Source organism: Numida meleagris, chromosome 2, assembly GCF_002078875.1.
Source record: "Numida meleagris isolate 19003 breed g44 Domestic line chromosome 2, NumMel1.0, whole genome shotgun sequence".
Taxonomy (NCBI): domain Eukaryota; kingdom Metazoa; phylum Chordata; class Aves; order Galliformes; family Numididae; genus Numida; species Numida meleagris.
In genome coordinates, this window is record NC_034410.1 from 3133249 (window position 1) to 3160556 (window position 27308).

General features: G+C 51.9%; 2 protein-coding genes across 4 annotated transcripts in view; one reads left to right on the forward strand and one right to left on the reverse strand.

Annotated features, from left to right (window-relative positions):
- Positions 1 to 5312, reverse strand: part of KIF9 (kinesin family member 9) — a 22512-nt gene extending 17200 nt beyond the window's left edge. For both annotated transcript variants that reach the window (XM_021386355.1, XM_021386354.1), the window contains exons 1-5: positions 5206 to 5312; positions 3321 to 3417; positions 2560 to 2725; positions 2319 to 2425; positions 1441 to 1665 (exon numbers count right to left, since the gene is read on the reverse strand). In XM_021386355.1, the coding sequence (XP_021242030.1) occupies positions 1441 to 1665; positions 2319 to 2425; positions 2560 to 2725; positions 3321 to 3416 (594 nt within the window). In that variant the 5' untranslated portion in view covers position 3417; positions 5206 to 5312. The remainder of the gene's footprint in view (positions 1 to 1440; positions 1666 to 2318; positions 2426 to 2559; positions 2726 to 3320; positions 3418 to 5205) is intronic.
- On the forward strand, positions 5272 to 26730 carry KLHL18 (kelch like family member 18). Of its 2 annotated transcripts, none has more exons than XM_021386356.1 (10): positions 5272 to 5611; positions 15264 to 15394; positions 15575 to 15715; positions 18015 to 18213; positions 18991 to 19151; positions 19648 to 19784; positions 20756 to 20993; positions 22984 to 23088; positions 23392 to 23503; positions 24662 to 26730. In XM_021386356.1, the coding sequence occupies exons 1-10, from the start codon at positions 5279 to 5281 to the stop codon at positions 25046 to 25048; spliced, it is 1944 nt and encodes a 647-aa protein (XP_021242031.1). In that variant the 5' UTR covers positions 5272 to 5278; the 3' UTR covers positions 25049 to 26730. The 2 variants fall into 2 exon arrangements, with proteins under 2 accessions (XP_021242031.1, XP_021242032.1); XM_021386357.1 differs by having other exon boundaries at positions 20771 to 20993; positions 24662 to 26728.

A 27308-nucleotide genomic window follows, 5' to 3' on the forward strand; every position in this document is an offset into this window, starting at 1 on the left:
TTACTCAAAGGCTTCTGAAAGCATTTCTGCAACATTGCTAAGGGTCAGCTCACTGTAACAGCACCTCTTACCAGAAACCACGTTGTCTGTATTTCCACTTTTAAGGCTCAGTTCACAGATGTGTGGCTTTGTAAAGAACAGCCGGGTAAGCCTTGTTGAGACTCAACACCTCCCTAGCTGTTTCAGTTTCTTGATGAGAACCAAAGAGCTCCCCAGGCTTTAAATGTCACAGAAAACCACATGTATGCTAGCCACAGTTCTGTACAATACTTACAGGGAAACCAAAGCAACACTGAAAATGATGTTGCAACTGCTTGATAGGACTGCCAGTCTAGCTGGTGTGGCAGAGGAGAAAATGGAAGGCTCTGCAGCACAGAAGTGCACTTGTCCCAGGTTTCCCAGTCTGCTGCCTCAGAGGACAAAGATCTTAGAGAGCTAGAATGCCAGTGACTGGGACCACACTACAGAGTCTACATCCAGGAGCAAGAACAAAGGTGAAAACCTCTACACGAATGCATGAAAGTTAAGCTGTATTACCATCTTCCCTCTACTCTTTAGAAGGAAAACAGAAGCTGTTGTGAATCACAGGGGCTAGCTTAGGGCGCTCCAGTTCCTTTAATAAAAAGGCAAGCCAAAGATTTTAAGGACACCAGATGGCTCCTGGTAAGAACACAATTCCTGCAAACAGAACCAATGATTTATTCACGTTTTCCTCAGGAAATAAAGCACCCCCATGAAAAGAAGGATGCAGCCACAAGTAAGCAAACCTCCTTCACAAAAATAACCCACTGTGCGAACATCCCTGCTGTAAAATCTTATTAGTAGACCTGTGCTATGACCATCCCAACCTATCTGCCAAAAATGTCTCTGGAAAGACTCTTTCCTTGGAGCACTGTCCCAGCACGTAGCTAGGACAGACAGGTGTGTTTTTCAGGAAGAAATTCCAGTGCAGGGCAGCTGGTGGATCTAAAGGGATCCCAAATATTCCTTCATATTAAGGCGCTCACTGACATCTTTGTTGATAACCAGGGAGATTTCAGCCTGCTGAAGGGGCAGCGAGGCAGCTTCTACGTCAGGCAATTCTTATGACATGAAGGCAGCCTCTGGCTACCTGAACTATTTTGGTGCTGCCTGGAATCTCCAAAGCTACTACTTTCCATGGCCTCACCCCTAACATATTTCCTCCATCACTCGACTTACCCTGGAATACACTAAAACCAGGGTTTCTCCATAGAGATCTTTCAGAATCTCTGCACAAGGGACATTTTCCTTGCAAGACCGTGGACTACAAAGAGTTACCAGTTACCTCCTATAAGAGAACAGAGAAGGCTGAACCTCCCTCCAGCAGTCCTGACCACCCACCCCCTGCATCACTGACTTCCCTCAGCTAAGCCAAGCAACATAACCAACAGATGAAACGTAACATTTGTTTCTTCTTGCCTCAAAAAGGAGATTTAGAGCATCCTCCACGTCGCAAACAGAATGTATAGATAAGCCTTTCACATAAACACCCTGTGGGCAATCCACTACAGCCATCTGCACGTCACCGGCCCCACTGCTTGTCGTGGTGGACAGAAGGTCACACAATGTCTCGTTGTAGATTTCCAAGTAGGATATCCGGACAGTGACGAACGAATCAACAGAACGTGAGATTTCTTTGAAGACCTGTACACGGATGAAGAAGCAGTCAGTGGCAAGGCTAGCTGACAAACAGAGCTATAAGCTGTTTATGGCTTCAGAGAGAAGCTATTTATGGCTTTATGAACAGCTATAAGTTCATCTTTGTGTGCGCAGCTAATTCGGAACTGCGGTTGCCTGAGGGCTGACAGGGTAAGTCAGCGTTTTTAGTTGGCTTTAGCTTGGTTTCTCAGAACAATATTATTGGAAACAACACTTCTGAAGACCTTCTTACATTTGGGAAGCAGCTAGTACGTTGTGTGAACTAGGAGAATCAAACAGGAACAACCTCTGTAAATGACAACACAGAATAACTACATGATTCCTCCCATCTTTGTCTCAGGCTGTATCCATATCACCCCCACACTGTTGTATCACCCCATCCCGCTCTGAAATATCACCGTTATCAATGCACAAGGTCACAGCATAGGAAAATCAAGGTACAAAGTCACTGTCTTTTACAGGATCCTTTATCTCTTCTGTGATCATCGTTTAGATAAAACAAAGCAGAAAGGAGTGGTGGAGATCAAATGAAATGTATTCGCCGTGTTAAAGCACGTTTATGAGTATCAGCAATAACTGATACAAGTGATGTTTTTACAGTTTCTTCCAGCCCCTTTCCCTGTTCAGATGCTCTGTACCTGCTGGACAGCTCGGGGTATGATTCCTCGATGCCTGTACTCTGCAGTTGCTCCTGTCATTGTGTAAGTTTTACCAGCCCCTGTTTGCCCGTAGCACATTATTGTACCTAGAAAAGATTCAAAGCAAAAGAATAAACTCGGGAGGGAATCTCTGCATTTCTCAAACGTGACATCGAAAGGATATCTCCCTCCGAGTACATCTCCCCTTACCATCAGAACAACAAAAATAGCAACACATTACCATTATAGCCAGTTAAAGCTTCAGACACCAATTTCTTAGCTACAGTCTCATATGTCAGTTCCTGGGAGGTATTGTGAAGGACACCATCCAGTCTGAAGGACCAGTCAGTTTGCTTGTTATTCACAACTCCTTTCTTGGCATCTTTTTTGATGTATATATCTATGCTCTGAAACCCAGAAAGGAAATAAAGGTAACTTCAATAGCCACGAAGAGATTCAGGAGATATTGTCCAAAAAATATCCACCCGCTGAAGAGCTGAAGGTGAGCAGAAAATGGAGCACAAATGATGTGTTTGTACTGACCCTTATGGCATATTCTAGTAACAGATGTTCTAGAAAAAGGAAACGTGGCTAGGTTTCATCTTTCAGTGATTTGTCTGAACTGGGGTGCCAGGGAAATTATTAGTTAAGCAAGCCAAGGTCTGTATTAACGAGGAAGGTGAAGTCAGGAACTTGCATAAAAACTAGAAACAGACTGCACCGTAGGGAAACCTCTTAGGATAAAGCACTGGTCACCACGGAGCACTCCTCAAGGATCAGTCACAGCCCTCTGCAGGATTTTTGTTAGTGATTGTTTCACAGGAGGTCGTTTTACCACTGCCACACTTGCAGATACAAACTCAGGAGGCAGTCAGCAGGAACCAACACGTGCCAAAAGATTATGTTTGTCTCCGTGGAAGGGAAGAATTCTGCATTTCTATGGGAAAAATTGAAATCAAATCTCAAACAGTTTGCGCTTGCAATCCGTTTTTATCTGTCTACCTTGTTGTCTGGCCCAAACTTGATCACATCTTGAGCAAAATGAGCTGTTGGCTTGACTCGCACAAAGGCACGGACTTTCTTTTCTACTGCATGCATCCTGAACAGAGAGGAAGAAGACAGAATAATCCACAACATTGCTTTCCCTACAGTGAATTGTAGTATTACTGGTTACAAAAAGAGGAGCTATTGAGTAGTAGAGCTCCAAAATAAAGTCTTGACAAATGTTCAGCTGCAGTTTCTATCCTTCATTAAAAGCAACGGTGGGCAAACGATTGCAGAAAAATCTTTCTAGCATTGTTCTGCTCAGAGAACTGAGCACAATTTCCTCTTGTGCCTCAGTCCTATTAGCATCTAGCAACACAAGCTTGTCTTCCCCTTACCCCTGCAGAGCAAAATCATTGCGGGAACACAAGATGGAATTTCTTATTTCCTAGTGAGCACCTGATCTTAAGGTTTCCAGAAGAAAAAAACTCACACGTCTGTCAATTCATGGTGAAAATCTTGTGTTTATAGAGTCATGAAGGTTGGAAAAGATCACTTAGATCCTCAAATCCAACTCCAACCCACTTCCACCATGCCCACTGACCACGTCCCTCAGTGCCACATCTCTATGGTTCTGGAACACCTCCAGGGACCGTGACCCCACCACTTCCCTGGGCAGCCTGTGCCAGTGCCTGGGTGCGACCAACACCTGTAGCGTTGCATGGGGTTGTTGTGACCAGTATGAACCAATAGGAAGCAAACTACACATCTGTTGGTCAGCTAGACATGCCTGTGGCTGCTTCACCACTCTAAACTCCCTCCCACTTTGAACAATAAATGCTCAAAGGAGAAGGGCAGCCAGAAGGTCAGCAGCTCTGTTTCCAGGTGGAGGGTGGTCACAAGTGGTGTCCCCTGGGAGTTCATCCTGGGATCAGTGATCTTCAGCATCTTTATCAATGACATAGACAGTGGGATCGAATGCACCCTCAGTGAGTTTGAGGATAACACCAAACTAAGCAGTGCAGTTGATGCAGTAAGAAGGGAGGGATGCCATCCAGAGGGACCTGCACAGGCCCGAGAAATGGATGCACATCAACCTTATGAGGTTTAACAAGGCCAAGCACAAGGCGTTGGGTCGGGGCAATCCCAACTATGAACAGAAACAGACTGGGAGAAGAACTCACTGAGAGCAGCCCTGCAGAGAAGAACTTGGAGTCCTGATGGACAAAATGCTGCACACGAGCCAGCAGCGTGCGCCTGCAGCCCTGAAGGCCAACAGCATCCTGGGCTTCATCAACAGAGGGGTGGCAGCGGGGAGAGGGAGGGGACTGTCCCCTTCTGCTCTGCCCTCGTGGGGCCCCACATGGAGCGTTGTGCCCAGGCCTGGGACCCCAGCACAGGAGGAACTGGAGCTGTGGGAGCGGGCCCAGGGGAGGGCATGGAGATACTCACCTCTCCTATGGGGGACAGGCTGAGAGCTGGGGGTGTTCAGCCTGGAGGAGAGAAGGCTACAGGAAGACTTCACTGTGGCCTTTTTTTTAAAGAGGGTTTATAAGCAGGAAGGAGACTGACTTTTTACACGAGTGGATAGTGACAGGACACAGGGGAACGGCTTTAAACTAAAAGAGGGGAGATTACATTAGAGGCAATTTTTCACTCAGAGGGTGATGGGGCACTGGCAGGGGAGGGGAACACGGCCCTGAGAAGGGGATGGCATGGCCCTACGGTGGAGAGGGGAACAGCCCAGGGCAAGGGTACGACACAGACCAGAGGAGGTGACAGATCCTGAGGAGGTGATGACAGAGCTCTGGGTAGGACACGGCCTTGAGGAGCGGGGCACGGCCCTGACGGGTGGCAGAGCCCAGAGGACGAGGTGACACGGCCCTGCGGGGCCCGCACCTACCTGTACCCCCCCTCAGCCAGGCCAAGCCGCAGCAGCCCCACTCCCGCGGCGCGGAGCTGCGTGCACTGTTCCCATGGCAACCCCCGCTTCCGGCCGCCGCAGCGGAAGTGGAGGAGGGAGGCGGAAGCGGGAGGCGGGGCGCTTCCTCCCGCGGGGCCGGGGCCGCGCTACGGCGGCCGGGAGGGGTCAGCACGCGGGGGAGGCGAAAGCGAGAGCGGAGCGGAGCGGAGCAGGGAAGCGCGGTGCTGCGGCCGGGACGATGCTGGAGGCGGCGGCGGCGGCCGCCGAGCCCGAGCTGGACCCCGAGGACCTGGTGCACTTCTCTGTGGGCGACTTGCCCAGCCGCGGCTACGGCGTGATGGGCGAGATCCGGCGGCAGGGCAAGCTGTGCGACGTGACCCTCAAGGTGCGGGCCCGGGGGGCTCCGAGTGGGGGCTGAGGGGTTCGCTTGGGGCTGTGGGGGATGTGGGGACCCCCGCGCTCCTTTAGGCGGGAGAAGGGGGAGCTGGGGGTCCCCGTTTGGGGTGGAGGAGGGGAGATGAAAGCCTCACTACCCCGTTAGGGGAAGAGAAGTGGGGAGGTGAGGCTACCCCAGATCCCTTGGGTGAGGAGAGGGGGGATCTGAGGGGCCCATTTTGGGGAGAGCGGGAGGGGCTGAGAACCCCCATTTTGCGGGAGGAGTGGGGCTGAGGGCCCCCACCCAGGTCCTTTTAGTGAAGAGAAGGAGGAGCTGAGGGCCCCATTTTCGGGGGAAAAGAGGGCAACTAAGAGCCCTCATTCTGGAGGGAGAGAGAGGGGGAGATGAATGTCCCTATTTTGGGGGGAGGAGGCAAGAGCTGAGTGCTCCCACTATTTTGATGGTGAGAAGTATTGCAATTAAGGATACCCCCTTCCCATCCCTTTTGGAACCGGGAAGGGAGGAGCTGGGGGCCTGAATTTTGGGGGGTGAAGAGGGGAGCTGAGGGTCCACCCTTTAGGTGAGAAGAAGGCGAAGCTTTGTCTCTTTCCTGGGGAGAAGGGAGAGATGAGGGTCCCCTTCTTTAAGCAAAACAAAGGGGGAGCTGGGGACCCTCATTTTAGGGAGGAGAAGAGGCGGATGCGGTCCCTCTCCAGCTATTTTGGTGCTGAGAAGTATGGGAGCAGTGATCCCCGTTCCTCATCATTTTTGGAGCTAGGAAGAGGGGAGCTGGGGGCTCCTCTTGGTGGAAGGGCAGCAGGGATCACTCCCTCCCTATGTTAAAAGCGTTGCATCCACTTTCTTACTCTGAGCAACCCATAACCTTGTTGAACCCCCCAAAACTGGGCTGTGCTGGGCTACATAAGGGATGTGAGAGCGTTCTGTGTACCCAGGATGTACGGCAGTGGGATTACTTGGGTCAGAGCCGAGCATCCTGTGGGCTGAAGAGCTGCTCAGTCTCTCTGCTGCTCACCCTGAGGTTTAACCATGCAGGAAGCCATTCCCATGCCAGCTCATCCCAAAAATATTCACCTGCTCCCAAAGAAGCACCCAGCAAACCTGAGCCAGGATCACAGGACCTGGGTTGTTCTGTCCCCATTCCTGCACAACGTGGCCACTTGTCGTAAGCTGGACTGACCTTCCAAAATGTGTCACTTCATGCCAATAACCACAGCAGTTGTAGGTAATCCTTTGTCAAAACCACTTGGTGATGGGGAGCAGCGTTCTAGCAGAATTAAACTTCGTGTGGTTGTGACTTTTGTGACTCTGTGTTCAGGCCCCTTGCTACAAGCAGGATGTTGAGGTGCTGGAGTGTGTCCAAAGTAGAGCAACGGAGCTGTGAGGGGTCTGGAGCACGAATCTGATGAGGGGCAGCTGAAGGAACTGGGGTGGTTCAGTCTGGAGAAGAAGAGGCTCAGGGGAGACCTTAGTGCTCTCTATAACTCCCTGAAAGGAGGTTCTAGCAGGTGGGAGTCAGCCTCTTCTCTTGGTAGGACGAGAGGTGATGGCCAGGGGATGATCAGGTTGGATTTTAGGAAATATTTCTTCTCTGAAAGAGTGGTAACACACTGGCACAGGCTGCCCAGGGAGGTGGTGGAATCATGGTCCTGGAGTATCTCAGATAACACCCCAGTGTTGTTCTGAAAAAGTAACTGGAAATGGTTTTCATACCTGGAGGTTTACCATCTCAGAAGTGCTTTTTTTTTGGTTTGTCTTATCTTTATGTCTTCCCTTGCAGAGTGGGAAAGCTTTTAAAAGGTGAAGAATAATTAAAATCTGGCTTAAAGAGATCTCCAGGGCAGATGTCAGGGTGCGTGCTGTGGCTGTGCTGGGCAGCTTGATGAGTGAGAGCACCACGCTGGCTCCACTCTTTTTTTTTTTTTTTCTTATTACATTTTGTTACATCAACCTTCGCTGTCTGGGCTGGGTGTGGAGCCTTTCATTTCTGCAGAGGTTTAAAATCTATTTAACAGCATGCCTCTGTCTTCCTTAAAATGAGTCTTAATCTCTTCCACCACCAGGATCATTTGTAATTGTACCCAGGAGACATCCCAGCAGCAAGCCATGCGTTTGACAGAGGGCTGGCGGTGTATTTCCATGTTGGTTCCAGTAGCAGACCAGCTTTCCTTGGACACCATGGCCTCAGAATCCTGCATTAGTTGGACGGCTCTGGCTGCTCTGAGCCATCGTGTCAGAATTTCCTGCCTCTCTCTGCCTCTTTCAATTGGATTGCTCAGCGCTGGCTGGCGCATCCCGTAGCAATTGAATTAGTGCTGCTGCTGTATGAGAGCCAAGCCATCGCTCAGTACAAGGTGTCTCCTCCAGCTTGCTCAGCACGCACTGCTGCGTGTTGGGAGGGTAATTATTCTTAGCTTAACTTCGGAGGTGTCTTAGAGTCAGTTTGCTGGGCACGGCTGACGTAAAAGCTGCTTTGCCTTGACCTTGCTTGGGAACGCGTTCTGCATCGGATGAGGAAGCTGAATCCTGCACAGGAGCCTGCAAAGGGAATCATTGGGCAGGGACAGAGCATGGAACCCAAGTAGGGATAGGGTGCAGCAGCATTTCAAGTTGATGCCTGGAAGAGTCTGCAGTGGATTCGGATGCGTGTTGCAGCGCTGGAATGGGTCTGTTGCCTTGTTTTCACTCTACTTCTTCTAAACTGTTGGCTTGAGAAAGAAAAACACCTGCCCAACTCTGCTGTGGGCCAGCAACTGGGTTCCTTGGGGTGTGACTGCCATCCCGACTCGCAGCTGAAACAGGAACCAGCAGCACTGTTGTGGCACGGCTCTGTTTTTTGGTGGCCTCCTTACTGCTCTCAGTGTGGGCTCGACCATTCCCTCAGCAAGAGAAGTGTTTGCTGTACAAACAGGCTTCGCATTATTAGGAAGCACTGGTGCTCCTGCTTGTTCGTTGTAATGATTTCCCCTTGCCAAGCAGGGTGAGCATTCAGTCATCCAGAGGGAGGTGTGGAATTGGTTCTCCTTTCTGAGAAACCATGCTGCTGCCATTTGTGTTGCTCTATAGGAGCCTCAGCAGCATCTGGCAGCAGGGTTTAGACGTGTGATTATGAGGAAGAAGTGCTGATGTGCCTGGCTCTGTCGGATCTCTTGATTATTCCAGCTCAGCCTTGGGAAATCTGCTCCCAGATTTCCCAAGAGGTCTGGTTGTCCATGTGAAAGCAAAGCATCACTGGGCAATAACTGAGCCACGTGTGTTCCCTGAGGCTCAGGAAGCGTGCACCACCCAGAGCCAAAGCTCCTACCCCGTGTGGATGGCTGAGATCACAGACTGGAGGAGCCCTTCTCGTTCCTGCCTCCTCAGTAGCTGCAAGTCAGCTCCTTCTGCAGATACTCCATGCAAGCATCTGCCCTTTCAGTCTCCCTTTGGCAGCACCCCAAAGCAGCTCAAGTGTTTACACAGAGGATAATTTTAGGATGATTCGGAAGAAACAAACATGAATAAACAGAGGGAGAAAAGGGAGGCACACTTTATTCTGTGGTCACTGTTAATTTTCCTTTGGTGAAAGCAGGACTTTGCTACTAAGGCCCAATTTCTGCTATTGCTCCACTCTTTCGGGGTGCAGAGATTCCCGGACCCCGTCTCAACACGGCATAAAGAAACAAACAAGACAACTGTTGGCAGGTTGTGCTGGTAATACAGCTGAAAATCCTCTGCTGTGCAAGTGGGACTTGGGTGTTTCTCCTCGTCCTGTATCAGTGTTATCGCAGAGCTGATTGTGGTCATGTGGGTGACGAGGAAGTGCCAAGCATGAAACGCTCCTAGCACACGCGGGGAGGAAGCTTCTCTACTTTTTGGGGGGCGTTGGAGCTGTTGGAGGCTTCTGGCTACAAATGTGGGTCTTCCAGCTACTCCAGATTGAGTTTTCAATGCAAATGCTGAGGTCTGGTGTTGGCTGACGTCGGGGGGTTCCAGCAAGATCAGCAGAGTGGCCACCGATGGCCCAAGGCTGGCATCATCCCCGGTCCCAAGGCTTTGTCACCTTGGAGTGACGACACTTGTCCACCTTTAGGGGTGGGTTAAGGCTTGGCATGCCATCTCTGCCCGTGGTGACATCTCCAGGTGTCACCTGCCGAGCTGGTTGGCTGTGACCACAGTCTCTTACTGTGGGTTTTCGGATGCAGTCGGGGAGGTTGGATTTCTGCTCCCATCTCCTTTTTTATCCCCTGGAGGTAAATATAAAGCAGTTTCTCAGGAGGTCTTGGGGCTATTTTCAGGCTGTGCTGCCGTTCGGGTTCTCACTGGAGCTCTTTCTTCCCAAGGCGTTTCACACTTAGCATCGTTTTTTTTGTCTACACGCAAGGCTTTGAGCTACGAGTGTTAATTCTGCCACCAGCACTGCCATTAGTTTTATCTTACTGGGAGAAATCAATGAGCTTTTGACTAAGCCAACTGCGTTATCGGAGCTCTGCATTAAGGGCTGGGGTTCCAGCAGGGTCCCTGAGAGCCCCTGGTGCCTGCAGATGTGCAGGGATGCTCCTGGGATTGCTGAGCAGAACGAGCCCAGTAGCAGAGCAGCTCTCTGGTAGCAGCTGCTGGATTTAAAATCAGATAATCTTTTATGCACATGAGACCTTCACAGTAAGGATCTTAGGGAAATCTTGTCCTGCAGAAGTAAGGAGCTGCTTTGGATTATAGCTGAAGTCGTTTTCTCTCTTCTGTCCCCCACATCTCAGCTGCTCTGGGCTCTGTTCCCTTCTGTGAAGACAAATATTTTTAGCACTCCACGTAGACATTAAACCTGAAGCGTTAGCAGAAACCACGCGTTTCTGCACTGAGCTCTGTGCTTGGCTTCCTCGTGCATGGCAAGCGAGCTGATTTCACAGCGTGCTTGCGCTGCTTTCATTTACTTCCCCTAACTGAAAGCCACCAGCTTAATTCCTACAGTGTCCTCCCTGAGTCTGGAATGCCAGTGTCATGCCATGTCGGGAAAGAAGTGTGTTTTTAAAAAGATCTTTGCAGGAGAGGGCTCAAGAGACATCTCAGCTCTGCAGCGTATTGTCACGAAAACAATAGCTGCCATTAGTTACACCTACACCATTTTTTGATGGAGAAAGCTTCATTGTGCCCTGGAGCTTGTTAGAATTTCGTGGGAACGTAAGGGAGAACATGCCTTCTATTAACCAGCTAGAGAAAGGGAGTTCTGTCGTATCTGTGGTCAGAAGGATGCTTTGCAAGCAGCAGTTCTGTTCATGTTTCTGGAAAACGGTGTATTTTGCCATAAAAGAAAGGCCCTGGTTCTTCTGTATTGTAGGAAAGAGAGCATGTCATGAATGACAGAGCGGCTTGGGTTGGCAAGGACCTTAAAGATCATTGCATTCCAACCCCTGCCGTGGGCTGGTTGCTTCACATCAGCTCAGTCTGCCCAGGTCCCCATCCACCCTGGCCTTGGGCACATGCAGGGATGGGGCACGCTCAGCTCTCTGGGCAGCCTGGACTCAATGCTCCATGTGGGGCCCCACGAGGGCAGAGCAGAAGGGGACAGTCCCCTCCCTCTCCCCACTGCCACCCCTCTGTTGATGCAGCCCAGGATGCTGTTGGCTTTCCAGGCTGCAGACGCACGCTGCTGGCTCGTGTGCAGCATTTTGTCCATCAGGACCCCAAGTCCTTCTCTGTGCAGGGCTGCTCTCAGTGAGCTCTTCTCCCAGTCTGTATTCATAGCTGGGATCGCCCCGACCCAACACCTTGTGCTTGGCCTTGTTAAACCTCATAAGGTTGATGTGCATCCATTTCTCGGGCCTGTGCAGGTTCCTCCGGATGACATCCCTCCCTTCTTATTGCATCAGCTGCACTGCTTAGTTTGGTGTTATCCTCAAACTCACTGAGGGTGCACTCGATCCCATCTACATCACTGATAAAGATGCTGAAGATCACTGATCCCAGGGAGAACCCCTGGGGGACACCACTCGTGATCGCTCTCCATCTGGACACAGAGCCACCGACCACAGCCCTCTGGCTGCGACCACGGCAACTCTTTATCCACCGAGCAGTCCACCCTTCAAACTCCCATCTCTCCCATTTAGTTGTGCGGGGTGTTTAGTTGTGCAAGTCCAGGTAGACTGCATCAGTTGCTCTTCCTCGGTCAGCGGATGCCATCGCTAAAAAGCCGACAGACAAACGCAGTGATTTGTGGCTACTTCAACAGCAGTGCCCAATTCCCAAGCCCATCGCAGGTGCTGCCACGGGATGATCTATTACTGCCAATGAGAGCTTCCCCATTCAGCTGGGAGCTGAAGCCCCCCGCCAGGATCCTGCTTTAGATGCCTGTCCTGTGACACTGCAGAGCGTGGGAGGCTGAGTGCTGAGTGCCAGCCTGGCACACAGAAGTGCCTCAGCGGTTGGTCCGTGCCATTAGGTGGGCAAAGAAACCCTGTCAGCAGAAGGGAGTGCTGCTGCAGGAGGTGCCAGCTGTCCCTTGGCACCACGCTGCCTTTTGGAAAGGGTTCGTTGTCCTCTGGAGCGCGTGCAGCTGCATGGAAACACCCAGCTAAAAGGAAAACCATTCCTTTGAACAGAAAGGGCAGTCAGTTCCAAAGGCAGCCGAGTGAGAGCTTCTCTGTAAAATCAAAACAAGAACTGAACAGACCATCCCTCTGCTGCACGAGCGCGTGGTGAGGACAGGAATGGGGTTACTCAACCCAAGAAAGCCTTTTTTGCCCTTTTTTTTTTTTAATTAATGTTCTGCTGGTACTTCTGGCAGGGCTGTGATGGATTTGGGGGAAGCAGAAACCTGTCAGTGGACAGAAGTTGGACTCAATGGTCCGTATGGGTCCCTTCTAAGCTGGATTATTCTGGGGTTCTATGAACCAACAGCAAGAAGGGCACAAACTCTGGCATCAAACTGCAGCATGACTCCACTGGGCGGACAACAGATGTAGGAGAGCACGCTCTGTGTTCGGAAGGCAGGGAGATGGCTTCTCTCTGGAGATGGAAAGCACTTTCTGAGTCACAAGAGGCAAGGATGGATTGAGGGGGCACGCGCTGTGTTCATCCTCAGAGGTATTTTTCACCTCGTACAGGAAAAACAGGTACTGCCCTTTGCCCGCAGCGAGAAGTTGAGCTGTTCCTTCAGGACTCATCATTAAGCGTTGATGCTCCAAACATAATGATGGATTCTGGAGCGGAGATCCCAGCTCATAAATCTCCTTGGGGGGCCTTCTGTCATCGCACGAGCGAGTTAAAAAAAATAATAATAATAAATAAAACAGAATTGCAAGTTTTGTCTTGCCCGGCACCTTTCCGCTGGTGGCGGTGGCAGCACGCAGCTGGCCCAGCTGTTTGCTGATGCAGCCACAGAGCTCCCATCCTCCCTTTCCCCCTGCTAAGACAGCAAAAACGATTCCCTTTTTTTCGCACTGCTTGTTTCTGTTTTGTTTCCCTGACCCTCAAGGTCAGCACGAGGGAAGCGGGGATGGGGATGCGGGGCTCAGCTCTGCGTGGGGACGTGAGGTTTCTTCTTGCAGCAATTAGAACCAGCTCTGATGAGCTCACACCCCTCCTTGCTGGTGCAGGATCATCCCAGCGCTCTCACTCTGTTAAATGAGGGGATGAAACCCAACCAGGGAACACGCCTGTCCCTGGGAGCTGCCGAGCGGATGGGTGGTGCTGCCCAGGCCAAGGTATTTCTTCCCTGTGATGAGACAGCTCTCATTAACCCAGCTGGCATCTTGCTCCCTGCCTCTAAGTGACGGCTTTCTGCAGTAACCAGGTGCTTTATTTCTAGGGAGGCATCGCGTCGTGAGGTGGAAGTGTGGCTGCGCGTCCCTGAAGTCGTGCCACCCTTGGGATCAGAGCACAGGGGTTTGCTTGGAGAGCACAGCTCTGCACAAATGCTCGGGCATTGCCGCAGTCTGTTGTAATTGCACCTGGAGCATAAGGAGCCTCTTGTGGGTTGATGCCCTTCTGCCTTTCCCAGGGAGAAATGTGAAGCGCTGGCCCGTCCTTGGTGATATTCAGGGCTCTGAGCACCTGATGAAGCTGTATGTATCCCTGCTCATTGCAGGGGAGTTGGGCTAGATGAGCTTTAAAGGTCCCTTCCAACTCAAACGATTCCATGATGGTATGAAATGCAGCTAGTGGAGTGACATGCATGCATCCTACTTGTATCCATCAGAGAGGTGAGGTCACATAAAGGCTCCTGCTCCGAGCTCTGGAGCTGCAGTGTTGAACTCCAAAGACAGAGCATGTGCAGGTGTAGCTGGCATGCTGCAGAGCTGCTTGAGAGCAAGAAAATCCCAGATGAAATGATACTTGAATAGCTGTGTTTGGGTAGAAGCAAGATTCAATTTGCGTGTTCTTCTTGCACCCTTTAGTGGCTGCTCAGGCACATTCTGCACTGCCCAGCGGGGAGCTCCCATCCAAACCCATCTGCTGCTTCAGAGCTCTGCTAAACCAACGTCAGTGCTGCAGTTGGGCTGGAGCCACGCTGTGGTGCAGCACTTGCTGCTGTAGCTCTATCAGAGCTGTTGTTGGACAACTGAATCTTTATTCTTTCCTATCACTTCCATGCTTGTCCTGCACAGCTCGCTGCTGTACAGTACCCATCCTCTTGCATCGTGACCTTATGTTCTGTTTCCTCCCTCCCTCCTCTGGAGCACCATCCCCATCTGCCAAGCCGAGAAGTCACCTTGTTCCTGCCTCTTTCTCCATCGTGGTCAGTTGCCATGGTCATCTCCTTGTGGGGTGGAGTTAGCAGAGCAGGGAGAGACGGGGAAATTCCCTCCTCTTGCTTACACGTGTTGTGTAGTGCTCAGTTCCTCTTCCTTTTTTTTGAATGCTGAGGATTTTGCTTTCTAAACTCCCAGCAAGTCGTATTTACGGAGTGCAACAGATCTGGGCTTAAAGGAAGACACGAGGCACTGGGTTTGATTTAAGCATGAAACCCCAAACACAAGTAACATTTCTGCCAATAAGCTGCCTGGACATGAAAGGGCAATGAAGCTTTTTGCAGAGAGGTGCAGAGGAGAAGAGAAGGATTCTTGGCTGACCTGGAGAGCAGAGCACCTGCTGCGCCAGCTTGTTTGTCCTGATGAAACAAAGCTCAAAAGGGAAAATCTTGCTGAAGTGGGAGAAAAAGGCAGTTCTGTACAAGCTCGGATAGGTGTAGACTAGCGTGAGTCAGGTTAGCATGGAAATTAGGGGAAAAATAACAACTCTGAACTAACGAAGAGGAGTCATCAGGGCAAAGAGCGGAGTAATTTTGCAGAGGGTGAAATCTTTTGCAGCATCTGCAGTGAGAAGTGGGGTTGGAGATGGGAGAACCTTCCAAGCTTCTCTCCATGAAGGCTTTTAGAGGATATAAATGTGAGCTGGTGCAGCAGAGCCTGTGTAGGCTTAAAGTGGATGAGGTTCTGGTGAGGGTGACTGGCTTTCTGTCCGTGGAACTGCAGTGCCATCACAGTGGCTATTAGGAGGCTGAAAACCACATTCAGAAATTCAAGTTGAAAAGACACAGTGTGTTCTTTGCACGCTGAAATTGTGTTTCAGCCCTCGGGCTGGCGGAGCAGGGAATCACCTGGACTGCGTGGTCGGTGGTGGATGGTGCTGACCTTCCCTCCTTCTACCTTTTTTCCTCTCCTTTTAGGTGGGGGACCATAAATTCAGCGCGCACCGGATCGTGCTGGCAGCTTCCATCCCCTACTTCCACGCCATGTTCACCAACGACATGATGGAGTGCAAGCAGGATGAGATCGTCATGCAGGGGATGGACCCCAGGTAAATCCCCCGGGCACCTGCGCAGGATGATGTGTCCTTTGCAGGACTTAGTCCTTTAGGAAAAGGCCTTGAAAGCCTGCCCTCTGTGAATTGCACAAGGAGGGGTTTTCTGTTAGCAGTGTCCTGTTGTAGGTTCATTGAATTTAGCAGGTTTTCCACTCTTTCCTCCCCGCTGTGCAGCGCGCTCGAGGCTCTGATCAACTTTGCCTACAACGGCCACCTGGCCATTGATCAGCAGAACGTGCAGTCTTTGCTGATGGGAGCCAGCTTCCTGCAGCTGCAGAACATCAAGGATGCTTGCTGCACCTTCCTCAGAGAGAGGTAAGGGGCTGCCAGTCGGTGTGCTCGCTGCTCGCCTTCTGCAGCAGATGTCATCTCTGTGGCCTGGGATAAGCCCAACGTGATGAGAAGGTCTCCATCTCCTGAGGCTCACTGTTCTCCTTGCATATCAAATACAATGTTTGCAAGATGCTGCAGCTGGGGACAGTATAAGGCCTTGGCCAGCTGTGGGAATTAGTATCTACAGCAAAACTGAGCGAACATTTCCCTTTTTCAGGATTAACCAGGTACCCAGCACAGTGCTGCCTCTCCATTAACAAAACCCATCCTCCCAGCAGTTCCCCTCCCTGCTGCTGACTGTATGGAAGGGGAGGAACAAACAGACCCAGCGTTGGATAGGAAGCAGTGGCAGAGTTAATTGATTCCAGTTTTTCCAGTCCTCTAGCTGATGATGTTTGGCTGTAAGATCATTCCAGCAGCATGATCTGGAAAGCAAAAAAAAAAAAAAAGCAGGGTTATTCTTTGGAAAGCTACCACACAGCTTCAGGCAGTGCCTGGAACCTGATGTGCTTTGCTTCCCCCTCGCTCCCCAGCGTGATTTCTCTGCAGCTGCTCTTTGTATTCCATGGTGGGAGATTAAACACACGTACTGAATGCAGTGCCTCCTCTAGCTGTTACATCACATCTGAATAGAATGAGAACTATGGGCTGGGGAGAAAAACTTGTTTCATCTGTGTTCAGGATGTTCCAATTTACTGTTCCACGTGAATCCTGAGTTTCTGTTTGTTTAAAATGAGGTTGTATGAGATTGTAGAGTATTCATTTTTCTTTCAAAGCCATTTTACTTGGGGTACTGGGTGTGACAAAGCTGGAAAGAGGTGGGTAGTATTGATTTAGGAGCCCCTGCTAGCTTTAGGTAGCTAGATCTAGGTTAAACAAGGTTGGTTTGCCAGAAGTTTGGCTGCCACACTTCTCCCAAATCTGGAGCAATGGAGCATTCTGAGTTAAGTCCTGGATTTGAGTGCTTGGCTGTCACTCATTAACATGAAAACCGGTGTACTCTCTCCATTCAGAAGAGCTGGAGCATGCACACTGAGCTCCCTTTCTTATGTGGGAATATGACTGGGATATTTTCGTGTGCATTGTGCTGTAAGCAGGCCCTCTGTGGCTGTTGTCTCAGTTCCCAGGGGCAGAGCCAGAACGAACACTGCTGTGAGCTGCGCTCTGTCTCCCATATAAAAACTGTGCGAGCTCAGCTTGAGGGTCTGCATAAGTGTAATCCGGGTCCAGACTAATTAAAATGTCAAAGAGAAATGCAAAAGCGTGAGCTTTGGGCCTGCATAGATCAGAGTGCTTGGGAATGCAAGAGGCAGAGCTTTGCATAGTAGCTATGTGAGCTTTGAGGGTCGTCCTAGTGTAAAAGTCCCCCTCCACCAGCCCTGTGCATTGCTCAGGGCAGTAATTTAAATCAAGGCATTTGCCCCAAAGTGAGTACAAGTGCTTTCACATCCTTGCCTGCATCTGGACACTGCTGCCAACAGCTGGGCCCCAATGTTTCCCCATGTGAACAGCACGTACTTCAGTATCTGCTGATCAGTGCCACAAAGCGACACAACTGCTGGCTCTTCTTGAGCAGTGACATGCCAGTGCTGGGCAGGGTTTCTCATTGGGACAGAAGTGTCCAGGTCACATAGCTGCCTCTGCAGAGCACCTGCATGTGGTGAGTATCACCTTCTCCAGTTGCTCATGCTGCTGAGCAGCTCTGTGGAGCTGTTTGTGCTCAGGGAGCTCCAATCTGTAGCAGTGCTCCTCACCATGTAACCTCCAGCTGCAAAAGCATCTTTGGTGAGAAAACCTCCTTCACATCAGGAAATGGCTTTGTGAGGATGCAACAGGTGCTGTTCTGTCATATTTATACTTACAACCCACGTCTGCTGGTTACATTTCTTGTGCTGTGTGCTTGAATGCAGCTTTGTCCAACACTGGAATTACAGAGTTGCACAGCCCAGGAGCCAGAGGTGTGGGAGAGGGGTTGCTGGGCAGGGCCTCACGTTTCCCCCAAACTGACAACCTGTGACCTTAGAGCAGAGCCAGCAGCCTGCCCAGTGCTGCTTGGCAGGTTTAAGGGGAGATTTTAGGTCGTGGTTTCCATCTTTTGGGTCTGCTGTGGATCAGGTCTCTGTGTAGGTGCATTCATTCATGTTGTTCTAACAAGCTGTACTTGGAACAGCACACAGCATCACATACCCCGTGATGCTCGCCGTGCTGCCCTGAACCTGCTCGCTATTTTGTCATCATTCAGCTAAACTGGCATTGCTTTTGCTCTCCCTCCCCTTCCCAGGCTTCACCCCAAGAACTGCCTGGGCGTGCGGCAGTTTGCGGAGACCATGATGTGCGCAGTGCTCTACGACGCTGCCAACAGCTTCATTCACCAGCACTTCGTGGAGGTGTCCATGTCCGAGGAGTTCCTGGCGCTGCCTTTTGAGGATGTCTTGGAGCTCGTTTCTCGGGATGAGCTCAACGTGAAGTCCGAAGAGCAGGTGCGTGTGGGTACAGCTCTCAGCAGAGCCACTTGTTTCCTCAGAGGGTGTAGGCGACAGGCTCGTATTCCAGGCCAGGAGAAGGCTCTGGAGCATTTTATGATGAATATTCCACTGAATTTGCCATCAAGAGGCTCCTCCAGACAGGCTGAGCCACTCTGGGACATTTCAGCGGCCTTGAGAATCTGTCAGTGCAGGAGAAACAGTCTGTCCTTGAGCCAGAAAACCTGTCCTGCTCCTTCTGAGGAGGTGTCTAAGAAGCAGTCCTACCACTGCCTGCACGTAGGGTAAGAGAGGGCTTCTTCAGTAGAGCTGTTTGAAGTGGCCCAACAGACAGCCCAGCTCAAGTTTTAACTGAGAGAGTCCTGTGAACCAAGAGCACATGTCTCCAAGAAACCAGGCTCCCTTTGTAATGTCAAGTCAGGAACACAATGCATCTTACTGCAAAGTAGCCATCCAAAACAGGGCAGGTGAATGGTATGAGGATGAGATCTGTGTCTCCAGTGACTGTGGAGGGAGCCTAGAGAGACCAGCTCAGTGTACCACAGGAGTAGATCACTGTTGTTGCAGACTAAGTCAAGGCAAAGCAAGCAGTGCCAAAGCCCTGGTGCAGCACAGAGCATCACTGTTCTGTCTTTAAACTGTCATCTGAGATCAGGAGAAGATCGCTGTCAATATGTGGTTTCTTTTCCATCAGACAACTGGCAGCAGGAGGAACTTGGGGAAAAAAGCAACAAACAAAACCAACTTCAGCTTCCCTTGCCTCTGTTCTGGCAGGTGTTTGAAGCTGCGCTAGCGTGGATACGCTATGACCGAGACCAGAGGGAGCTGTTCCTGCCTGAGCTCCTCTCCAAAATCCGCCTGCCCCTTTGTCGGCCTCAGTTTCTCACTGACCGAGTTCAGCAGGACGACCTGGTGCGCTGCTGCCACAAATGCAGGTGAGGCCTGGACGTGGGGTCAGAGGACCTTGGGGTGGGTGGTGGCATCAGTGGAGGTAGCAGGAGCGTGGTTTAGCAGTCTTGGAGTCTGAAATTCTCTGTAGAATCAGAAAGTTTGGAAAAGACCTCTAAGATCCCCAGGTCCAACCATCAACACATCCCCACCATGTCGTCTGGAACGTGTCCCCAGGTGCCACATCTCCGTGTTTCTTGAACACTTCCAGGGACCCCACCACCTCCCTGGGCAGCCTGTGCCAGTGCCTGACCACTCTTTCAGAGAAGCAGTTTTTCCTAATGTGAGACAGAGTACCTCACATAGCGAAATGCAAAGCACCCTCCCCTTTTTTAACCTGGCAGCAGGGCTACGTTGTACTCTAGAAGAGCTGGCCACGGTAGCAGAAAGTCAGTTACCTAAATCTGAGTTAAGACAGTCAGCTTTCATCACGGGGGGAACCAGCATCCACCAAACTCTTTAAATATCTCGCTTCGGTTTCAGAGATCTAGTGGATGAGGCAAAAGATTATCACCTCATGCCAGAGCGTCGACCGCACCTCCCAGCATTCAAGACCCGTCCTCGGTGCTGTACATCGATTGCAGGACTGATTTATGCTGTTGGAGGACTTAACTCAGCAGGTACCTTGCACATCCCCTCCCCACGGAGAAGAGAGCTATGTAGTTTGCTGAGTAGGACTACGGGATCATGAAGATCCCATTTCACCTTCATACAAACATAGAATCGTTAAGGTTGGAAAAGACCACTGAGATCCCCAAGTCCAACCCCATCCCATCCCACCATGCCCACTGACCATGTCCCTCAGTGCCACATCTCCATGGTTCTGGAACACTTCCAAGGACGGTGGCAGCCTGTGCCAGTGCATTACCACTCTTTTGGAGAAGAAATTTTTCCTAATATCTGACCTCAAGTGAAGTGTTGAACAGTTTTCTCCTTGCTGTGCAGCGCTCTGGGCTGTAATGCTCCAGGTGGTTGTACCCATAGTACATCTTCCCTCTAGAAGTTCTGTCTAGGTCAGGCTTATTTAGGACAGCTGTTCTGGTGTATCTCAAAGAGCCAGCGTTTTGAGAAGGTTGTCCATGCCCCTCCCAACTTGTAGAACTTGGTGGTATTAAGCTGAAGCTGATGGGATTGCTGGATCGCAGCTGCAGACGCAGTGCACTGGTGTGACACTACTGAAAGTATGAGAAAGGGCAGAAAACACTAAACAATCTGCTGGAGCCAGAAATAACGTGGGGAGTGTCCACTGGGGTTTTAAAAACCTGCTGAAGCATGGCTCACTGAGGTAGGATCTGCTTAATGGGTCCGTGCTGGGCGCTGCCTTACGGGATGGCCGTTCTTCCTTCACACCGCGACACTGGGTGACTTAGAGGGAAGCTGTCTTTCCAGAAAGCAGAAGCAGCAGCAGATGTGACAGAGTGTAGGTCTCTGCTGCCCCTTCGAGGCTACAGAAGGCCCCGTTCCCACAGCCTAGCACTCGTCAAGCCTTGTTGCACAGGGTGCGGGCAGGGTTTGCACCGCCGAACTTTTCCCGGCTCTCACCGCGCCGCAGGGGCCGAAGGATGGGTCTCCCCATTTGTAATGTGAGTAGCAAATTTTTATGCAGGTGACTCGCTGAACGTGGTGGAAGTCTTTGACCCCATTGCCAACCGCTGGGAGAAGTGCCAGCCCATGACGACGGCGCGGAGCCGCGTCGGCGTCGCCGTGGTGAACGGGCTGCTCTACGCCATCGGGGGCTACGACGGGCAGCTGAGGCTGAGCACTGTGGAGGTGTACAACCCCGAGATGGATTCCTGGTCCAAAGTGGAAAGCATGAACAGCAAGCGAAGGTATGTAGGCTCGCTACGTGTATAGCTTTGGAGCTGGAGGGGTAAAAGCGAGGAGTGGAGGAATGGAGTGATATGGAAGGAGGAGAGGTTTGCTTGACCACGTTCGGGGCACTTGTGCTCATTCTTGCTGGTGAGAGGGGAAAACTGTCAGCAACTCAGCCATACAGCACTGATTTACAGGGAGAACCACTGGCAAGTAAAAAGCAGCTGAGCAGTAGTTAGTGTGAGCTGTAAACTACAGAGGTCTTTTAGTTCTGATGGCATAAAGGAGTGAAGTCAAACTAAAATTAGAGCGTGGTAACATTCTGCTTGTGAGATCTGTAAGGATTTAGAGTCCCAAGGGAAGGAATCAGATCTCCATTTCTTCATACTGTGATACTAGATGGTAGGTAAAGCACCAGTGAGCACAGTTAGGAAATTCTCCACTGCTAAGAGTCAGAATAAACCTGTTTTTCCATCTCTGGCCACTGCTAGGATCATCTCTCCCTACCAGAAAGCACAGGAGAATCACAGCTGGAAAGAGGAAGATTTTGATAGCCCGGACAGAGACATTTACAGCTGAGCAAAAGGTGTTTGGGTTTGACCAGAGCTGCCACAGTACATGACCACCCTAGGGATCACTTTGTGGTTGGGTTTGGGAGCACAGCCTCTGTTATTTTGATAAGCCACCTATTAAGCTGTGTGATCATTGTCCTCCCCACCACAACACGGTGGCCGCTTCCATGTTTAAACATACTCCTGGCTTCCATGGGTTTTGCTGTGGTTTTCTTGGCGCTCATGCCTGGTCACTGAGAGCTGCTAAATTGCTCGCCGTTGTGCAAGCTTTGCAGTGCTTATTTATCATCATGGTTGGCCTGGTTTGTTTGTTGTGGTCTGAGACGTGGATTGCTTGGGAAGAGTGCACTGCAAGAGGCTGAGTAGGGGAAATCTGAGGCACGAGGCTCGCAGTGATGGCATCCTTGTGACTGCTGGTGCCACACTGCTCCACAGAGGCATGTCACGGAAACAAGTCCTGGCTGTTCTGGTTCTTAGCCAAAGCTTCAAGTGTGGCTCAGAGGCAGAGTTCATCTAAATTCCTAGAATCATTTCCATCCTGTGAGGTCACCCACACTTAGAATATGTGGCAGAAAAGCTCAGTTTTTCCATAGCAGTGAAGTTCCTGGGAGCTTTTCCCACGATGAGAGGCAGATGCTCTTCCGTGGTTGAGTTGCTCCATGCCGAAGCCAAGCAGAATGGGTGTCAGATGCCCTTGTGCATAGGAAAATCTCAGTTGCTATACAAATCCCTTGGCTCTTGAAGTAGTGCTGAGGTTCTGTCGTTGAGAATTGTGTTTCCAGGGTTCTAGAAAGAGGTTTTTTTTGGCTTCACTTTCAAAAGTGAGATTCTAGTCTCTTACTGGAAGCATCCCGTTTGGTAGCTTTTTGGACCCAAATAGGCAGCTTAGAAGGTGTTTCTTGATGGTGTTCCAACAGGGTCAGGCACCTTCAATGAACCAGCTGTACATCTGACAGCACCTCCTGTGTGTCCTGAGGCTGTGTGGCAGTGCCCCTGGCCATAGAACAGAATCATTAAGGTTGGAGAAGACCACTGATAACACCAAGTCCATCCCCAGCCCATCCCACCGTGCCCACTGACCACGTCCCTCAGTGCCACATCTCCATGGTCCTGGAACACTTCTAGGGACAGTGACCCCACCACCTCCCTGGGCAGCCTGTGCCAGTGCCTGACCACTCTTTCAGAGAAAACATTTTTCTTGATATCCAATCTGTACCCCCCTGGTGCATCTTAAGACCATCACCTCTCGTCCTAGAGAGGCCCTGCGGCCCGTGACTGTGGCTATGTGGTCAAACCCCAAATCAATCCCCCCAGGAGGCTCAGCGTTGTAAAGCTGGTGACTGTAGACAACACATGAGGCAGGTTGGGCAGATTGGCCACGCTGTAGGCTGTAACACCATGCCAAACCATCTGGTGGTTCTGCTGCTTGTTGCAGTGCCATGGGAACGGTTGTGCTGGACGGGCAGATCTACGTTTGCGGCGGATATGATGGAAACTCCTCGCTCAACTCCGTGGAATCCTATTCTCCAGAAACAAACAAGTAAGAGCTCTGTGTGCCCTACAGCTTCTCCTCCTGCTGCTGCCAGGGATGTGCCATGCACAGCAAAATAGAGCCCTGTCGATGAAATAAACGTCATGAAGTTAGGTGCAAAGCGTTTATATTCTGTCCGGTGTCCCTCCCAGCAGGAGTTTGCCTTGGTGCAAGCAAACTAAACCAATGATTTAAATACAGTAAGTAGTGAAGGGAAGAGGTACTGAAAGCCAGCTCTGGAAAAGCCAACAGAGCTGTGACAGCCTGTGGAGCAGCTGCTTGCCATGCTAACCTCTGCCCTCTCTTGGCAAGGTGGACAGTGGTGACCCCCATGAGCTCCAACCGCAGCGCCGCTGGCGTCACTGTCTTCGAGGGCAGGATCTACGTGTCGGGAGGGCACGACGGCCTGCAGATCTTCAACAGTGTAAGTCCATGCAGTGTGAGCGCTGCTTCTCTGCACATCCCCTGGAGCAGGATTTAGTGTGGGACAGGCAAGGCTCATTCATCCCGGAGTGCAGGAAGCAGTGTCTGAACTGGGTTTTCGCGAATGCGCTGCCCGCAGAAAGTTGTCATTAAGGGATTTGCAGGGAGCAGCAATAAGTATTTCCACCTCGCCCAGCAGATCAAGTGCAGATGATTGTCTGCAGGCTGAAGGACCCCGGAGCCAAGAACTGCAAATCTGCTTGTCTCAGCTCATTCCTGAATTGGATGAGTTTGGAGCAGTGCTGAAGTTCTTGCAGGAGGGGTCCATGTAATGGTCTCTCCAGAATCACAGGGGATACAAAATGTTGTTGCTTTGGTGGCTGGGGGTCTCCTCTCTGCTCCCCTTCCCTTTCCTCTTCTCCTGTAACCACTGCAGTCTGCAGCCTGGGAGAGCAGGGAGCCTCACTTACAGGGATCTTTGAGGACAGCTTGGGCACACACCCTTTGGGTCTGACAGCTTTGGCTGCTTCTGGTTTAGGGCGTGCTGGAGGAAAATTTTACTATCTAGAAATTGTAGAATCGTTGAGGTTGGAAAAGACCTCTAAGATAATTTAAGTCCGACCCCAGCCCACCCCCACCATGCCCACTGACCACGTCCCTCGGTGCCACATCTCCCCAGTTCTTGAACACCTCCAGGGACAGTGACTCCACCACCCCCTGGGCAGCCTGTGCCAGTGCATCACCTCTCTTGGAGAAGAAAGTTTTCCTAATATCCAACCTGAACCTCCCCTGGTGGAGCTTGAGGCTCCTGTACCTCTTTCAAACTCAGCCCAGAAGCTGATAAAAGGGGAGGGAGGCCAAGGGAGCTGCATTTTCTGTGGCTGGTGGCACCCAACTCATTAAGTTGAACAGCGTTATGAAACTGGAAGGTAAGACAGCAAGAAACAAGGCCAGGCTGGACGGGGCTCTGAGCACCTGGTGGAGCTGTGGGTGTCCCTGCTCAGTGCAGGGGAGCTGGACCAGATGGCCTTCAGAGGTCCCTTCCAACTCAAACGATTGCGTGAAAACGCTGTTATCCCGGAGAGATGAAAGTGTCTGATGTCTCCGTCCTTTGCCGGGAGCTCCCCCCTTCACGCCGCGCCGTTTCTTTTGTCCGCAGGTGGAGTACTACAACCAACACACGGCCACCTGGCACCCGGTCTCCAGCATGCTCAACAAACGCTGCCGCCACGGGGCCGCCTCGCTGGGAAGCAAGATGTTCGTCTGCGGGGGCTACGACGGCTCCGGCTTCCTCAGCATCGCCGAAGTCTACAGCTCGGTGGCCGACCAGTGGTACCTGATTGTCCCCATGAACACCCGGCGGAGCCGCGTGTCCCTCGTCGCAAACTGTGGCCGCCTCTACGCCGTCGGGGGCTACGACGGACAGTCCAACCTCAGCTCGGTGGAAATGTACGACCCGGAGACCAACCGCTGGACGTTCATGGCTCCCATGGTGTGCCACGAGGGAGGGGTGGGCGTGGGCTGCATCCCCCTGCTGACCATCTGAGGACGGAGAGCGGTGGGAGCCGCCTCGGAACCGGCCACGGTGGGAGAGAGCTTCAGCCGGCTGCGATAGCCAGAGAGATCCATCTCCAGGTGCTCAAACACACACACACACACACACAACTCAACACAACCCTCCCCTCCCTCGGCTCGACTACGAGGCTGTGAGCAAGGAGCTGCCCACCTCCCGCTTTCCCCTCCGCAGCCGAGCAAATCCTTCCTCTCCCCAGCAGCGCCGAGCCACGCTGGCTGCGCGTTGGCCGAAGCGTTGCCGTGGGTTGGGAGGGAGCAGCTCTAACTGCCACTGCCATGACTTGAAGAACGCTCGTACACCTTCTGTCAGCAGCAAGGACCCCGGCGTCCCAGGAGTTTTATCAGCGGTGCTGATTTTTGGGTTGGTTCGGCTCAATGCTGGCCACGCTGGGACCTTACCCAGTCTACCAAAGCAGGCAGAACCCACCAGTGCAGGCCTGTAAGACCATACCCATGCCCTGCGTGTTCGGGTGCTCCTTGCACAAGGCACTGCTGGCTTCTCCAGGTGCTTTCTTCGGCTTCGATGGGGAAGATTTCTCCACGCGATGGAGAAACTGGGAGGAGAAGTCGGTTAAACCGTGGGAGCGTTGTAGCAAACTTTGGAGGAAGAACGCCAAACGTCGACCACACTAAGCAACGGCCTTGGGGTTTCAACAGAGGAAGCAAACCGAGGTGTTCATGGTCAGGGTGGCCCTTCAAGGTCAATAGGCTTCACCGAAAATAAGCTTTGGCTTTTCCACGTTGGGATGTGAGAGGCAGCTGACGCAGCGTGGCCGGGGTCTTTAAGGAGGAGCGGGACCACTGCCTCCATTTCTGACAGCACTGGAGATCTGTGGCTGCGTTGGGCCAGCTGCAATTCAGCTCCTGGGAGCAGAGAACCCTGCAGCAGCATCCCTGCAAGGGGCTGGTGGGAAACCACACTTCCCCAGCACGCGTGGGATCAACGTCTTGGGGTTTGGGGGCCGGGAAAGACCTTGGCAATGCAATTATTTCATGGCAGCCACGCGAGGAAACTTCCTGTGGCCAAACTGGCAGGGCTGCAAGCGCTGCCCAGCGTCCCTGCTTGTCCCGTAGGCACAGCAGTGGGCTCAGCACCACTTCCAGCCCTCCCTTTGCTATTTTCACCCCTAACCCGCTGCAGCCAAAGGGAGCTGCTGCTGCTGCTGCTGCTGCTGCTGCTGCTGCTGCTGGCTTGGACCTCCCCAGAACCAAACCCACCAAGCACCGCTCGCCCGCGTCAGCCCTCCAGCGTTCCCCTGCATGAATGTGAATGGTGAGAGCCACGGCTCCCTGCCCACCAGCACAGCCACGGGGCAGGGAGCCCCTCAACACTACGCCCACCAGGGGCCACCGGGGGGGGGGGGCTCGCTGCTGCCCCGTGTTTCCAGGAGCTTTGGTGCACCCCTCCCCCCCCCACACCCCCAAACCCACGCTTCTCCTTCCTCGCTGACTCCCAGCTCGGGGTTTGAACTTTGGGTGTATATGTGGATGTCTATATGTTCAGGTACTGTGTATATTTTAGGTCTGCATCACGAGCATATCTGGCTATAAACGCGGTTTGTCAGTATGTATTTCCTCTGCGTACACGCAGCAGTGGATGGGTTCACTCGGTGGATTCGTTGTGAGGTTTCTGTGCTGCTAAGACACTTTAAAAAAGGAAAAAAAAAAAAACAAAACAAAACAACCAACCAAACATGAGTACTGCAATGGAAATGAAGCTGCTGCTTTGGCATCCTCACCTTGCTCCTAGGCGGGAGGAGGGACGGGAGCTTTGGGGCAGCACTTTTAGCCCTGGATCTGCGTGATCCCCTCCCTGCCAGGAGGCCGGGAAGGAAGCAGGGAAGGCTTCCAGCTGGGAGCTGCCTGGCTGGGAGGAGACGTTTGTTTGTACAAGTGTCAGCTCCGAGCAGAGCCAGAGGGATGGGGAATAACTCTGGGGCTCCAGGTGGGGTTTTTCTCTCCGTGTTTGGGAAGGCTGGGGGGGGAATAAGTGCACGCATCGGTGCAGGCTGAGGGCTGAGCTGCTGGGGAGGAGCTCTGTGGTGAAGGGGCTGGGTGTTGTGGTTGACCAGCAGTTGGCCAAGCCCTGACCACAGCTGTTGTCTGGGCCTCGTGGTCACCCTGGGTGCGTTGCAATGGGGACCAATGGGGGGTGCATTGCACAGAGAGTGGCCAGCAGGGTGAGAGGGGTTCTCCTGCCCTCTGCTCTGCCCTGGTGAAGCCACATCTGG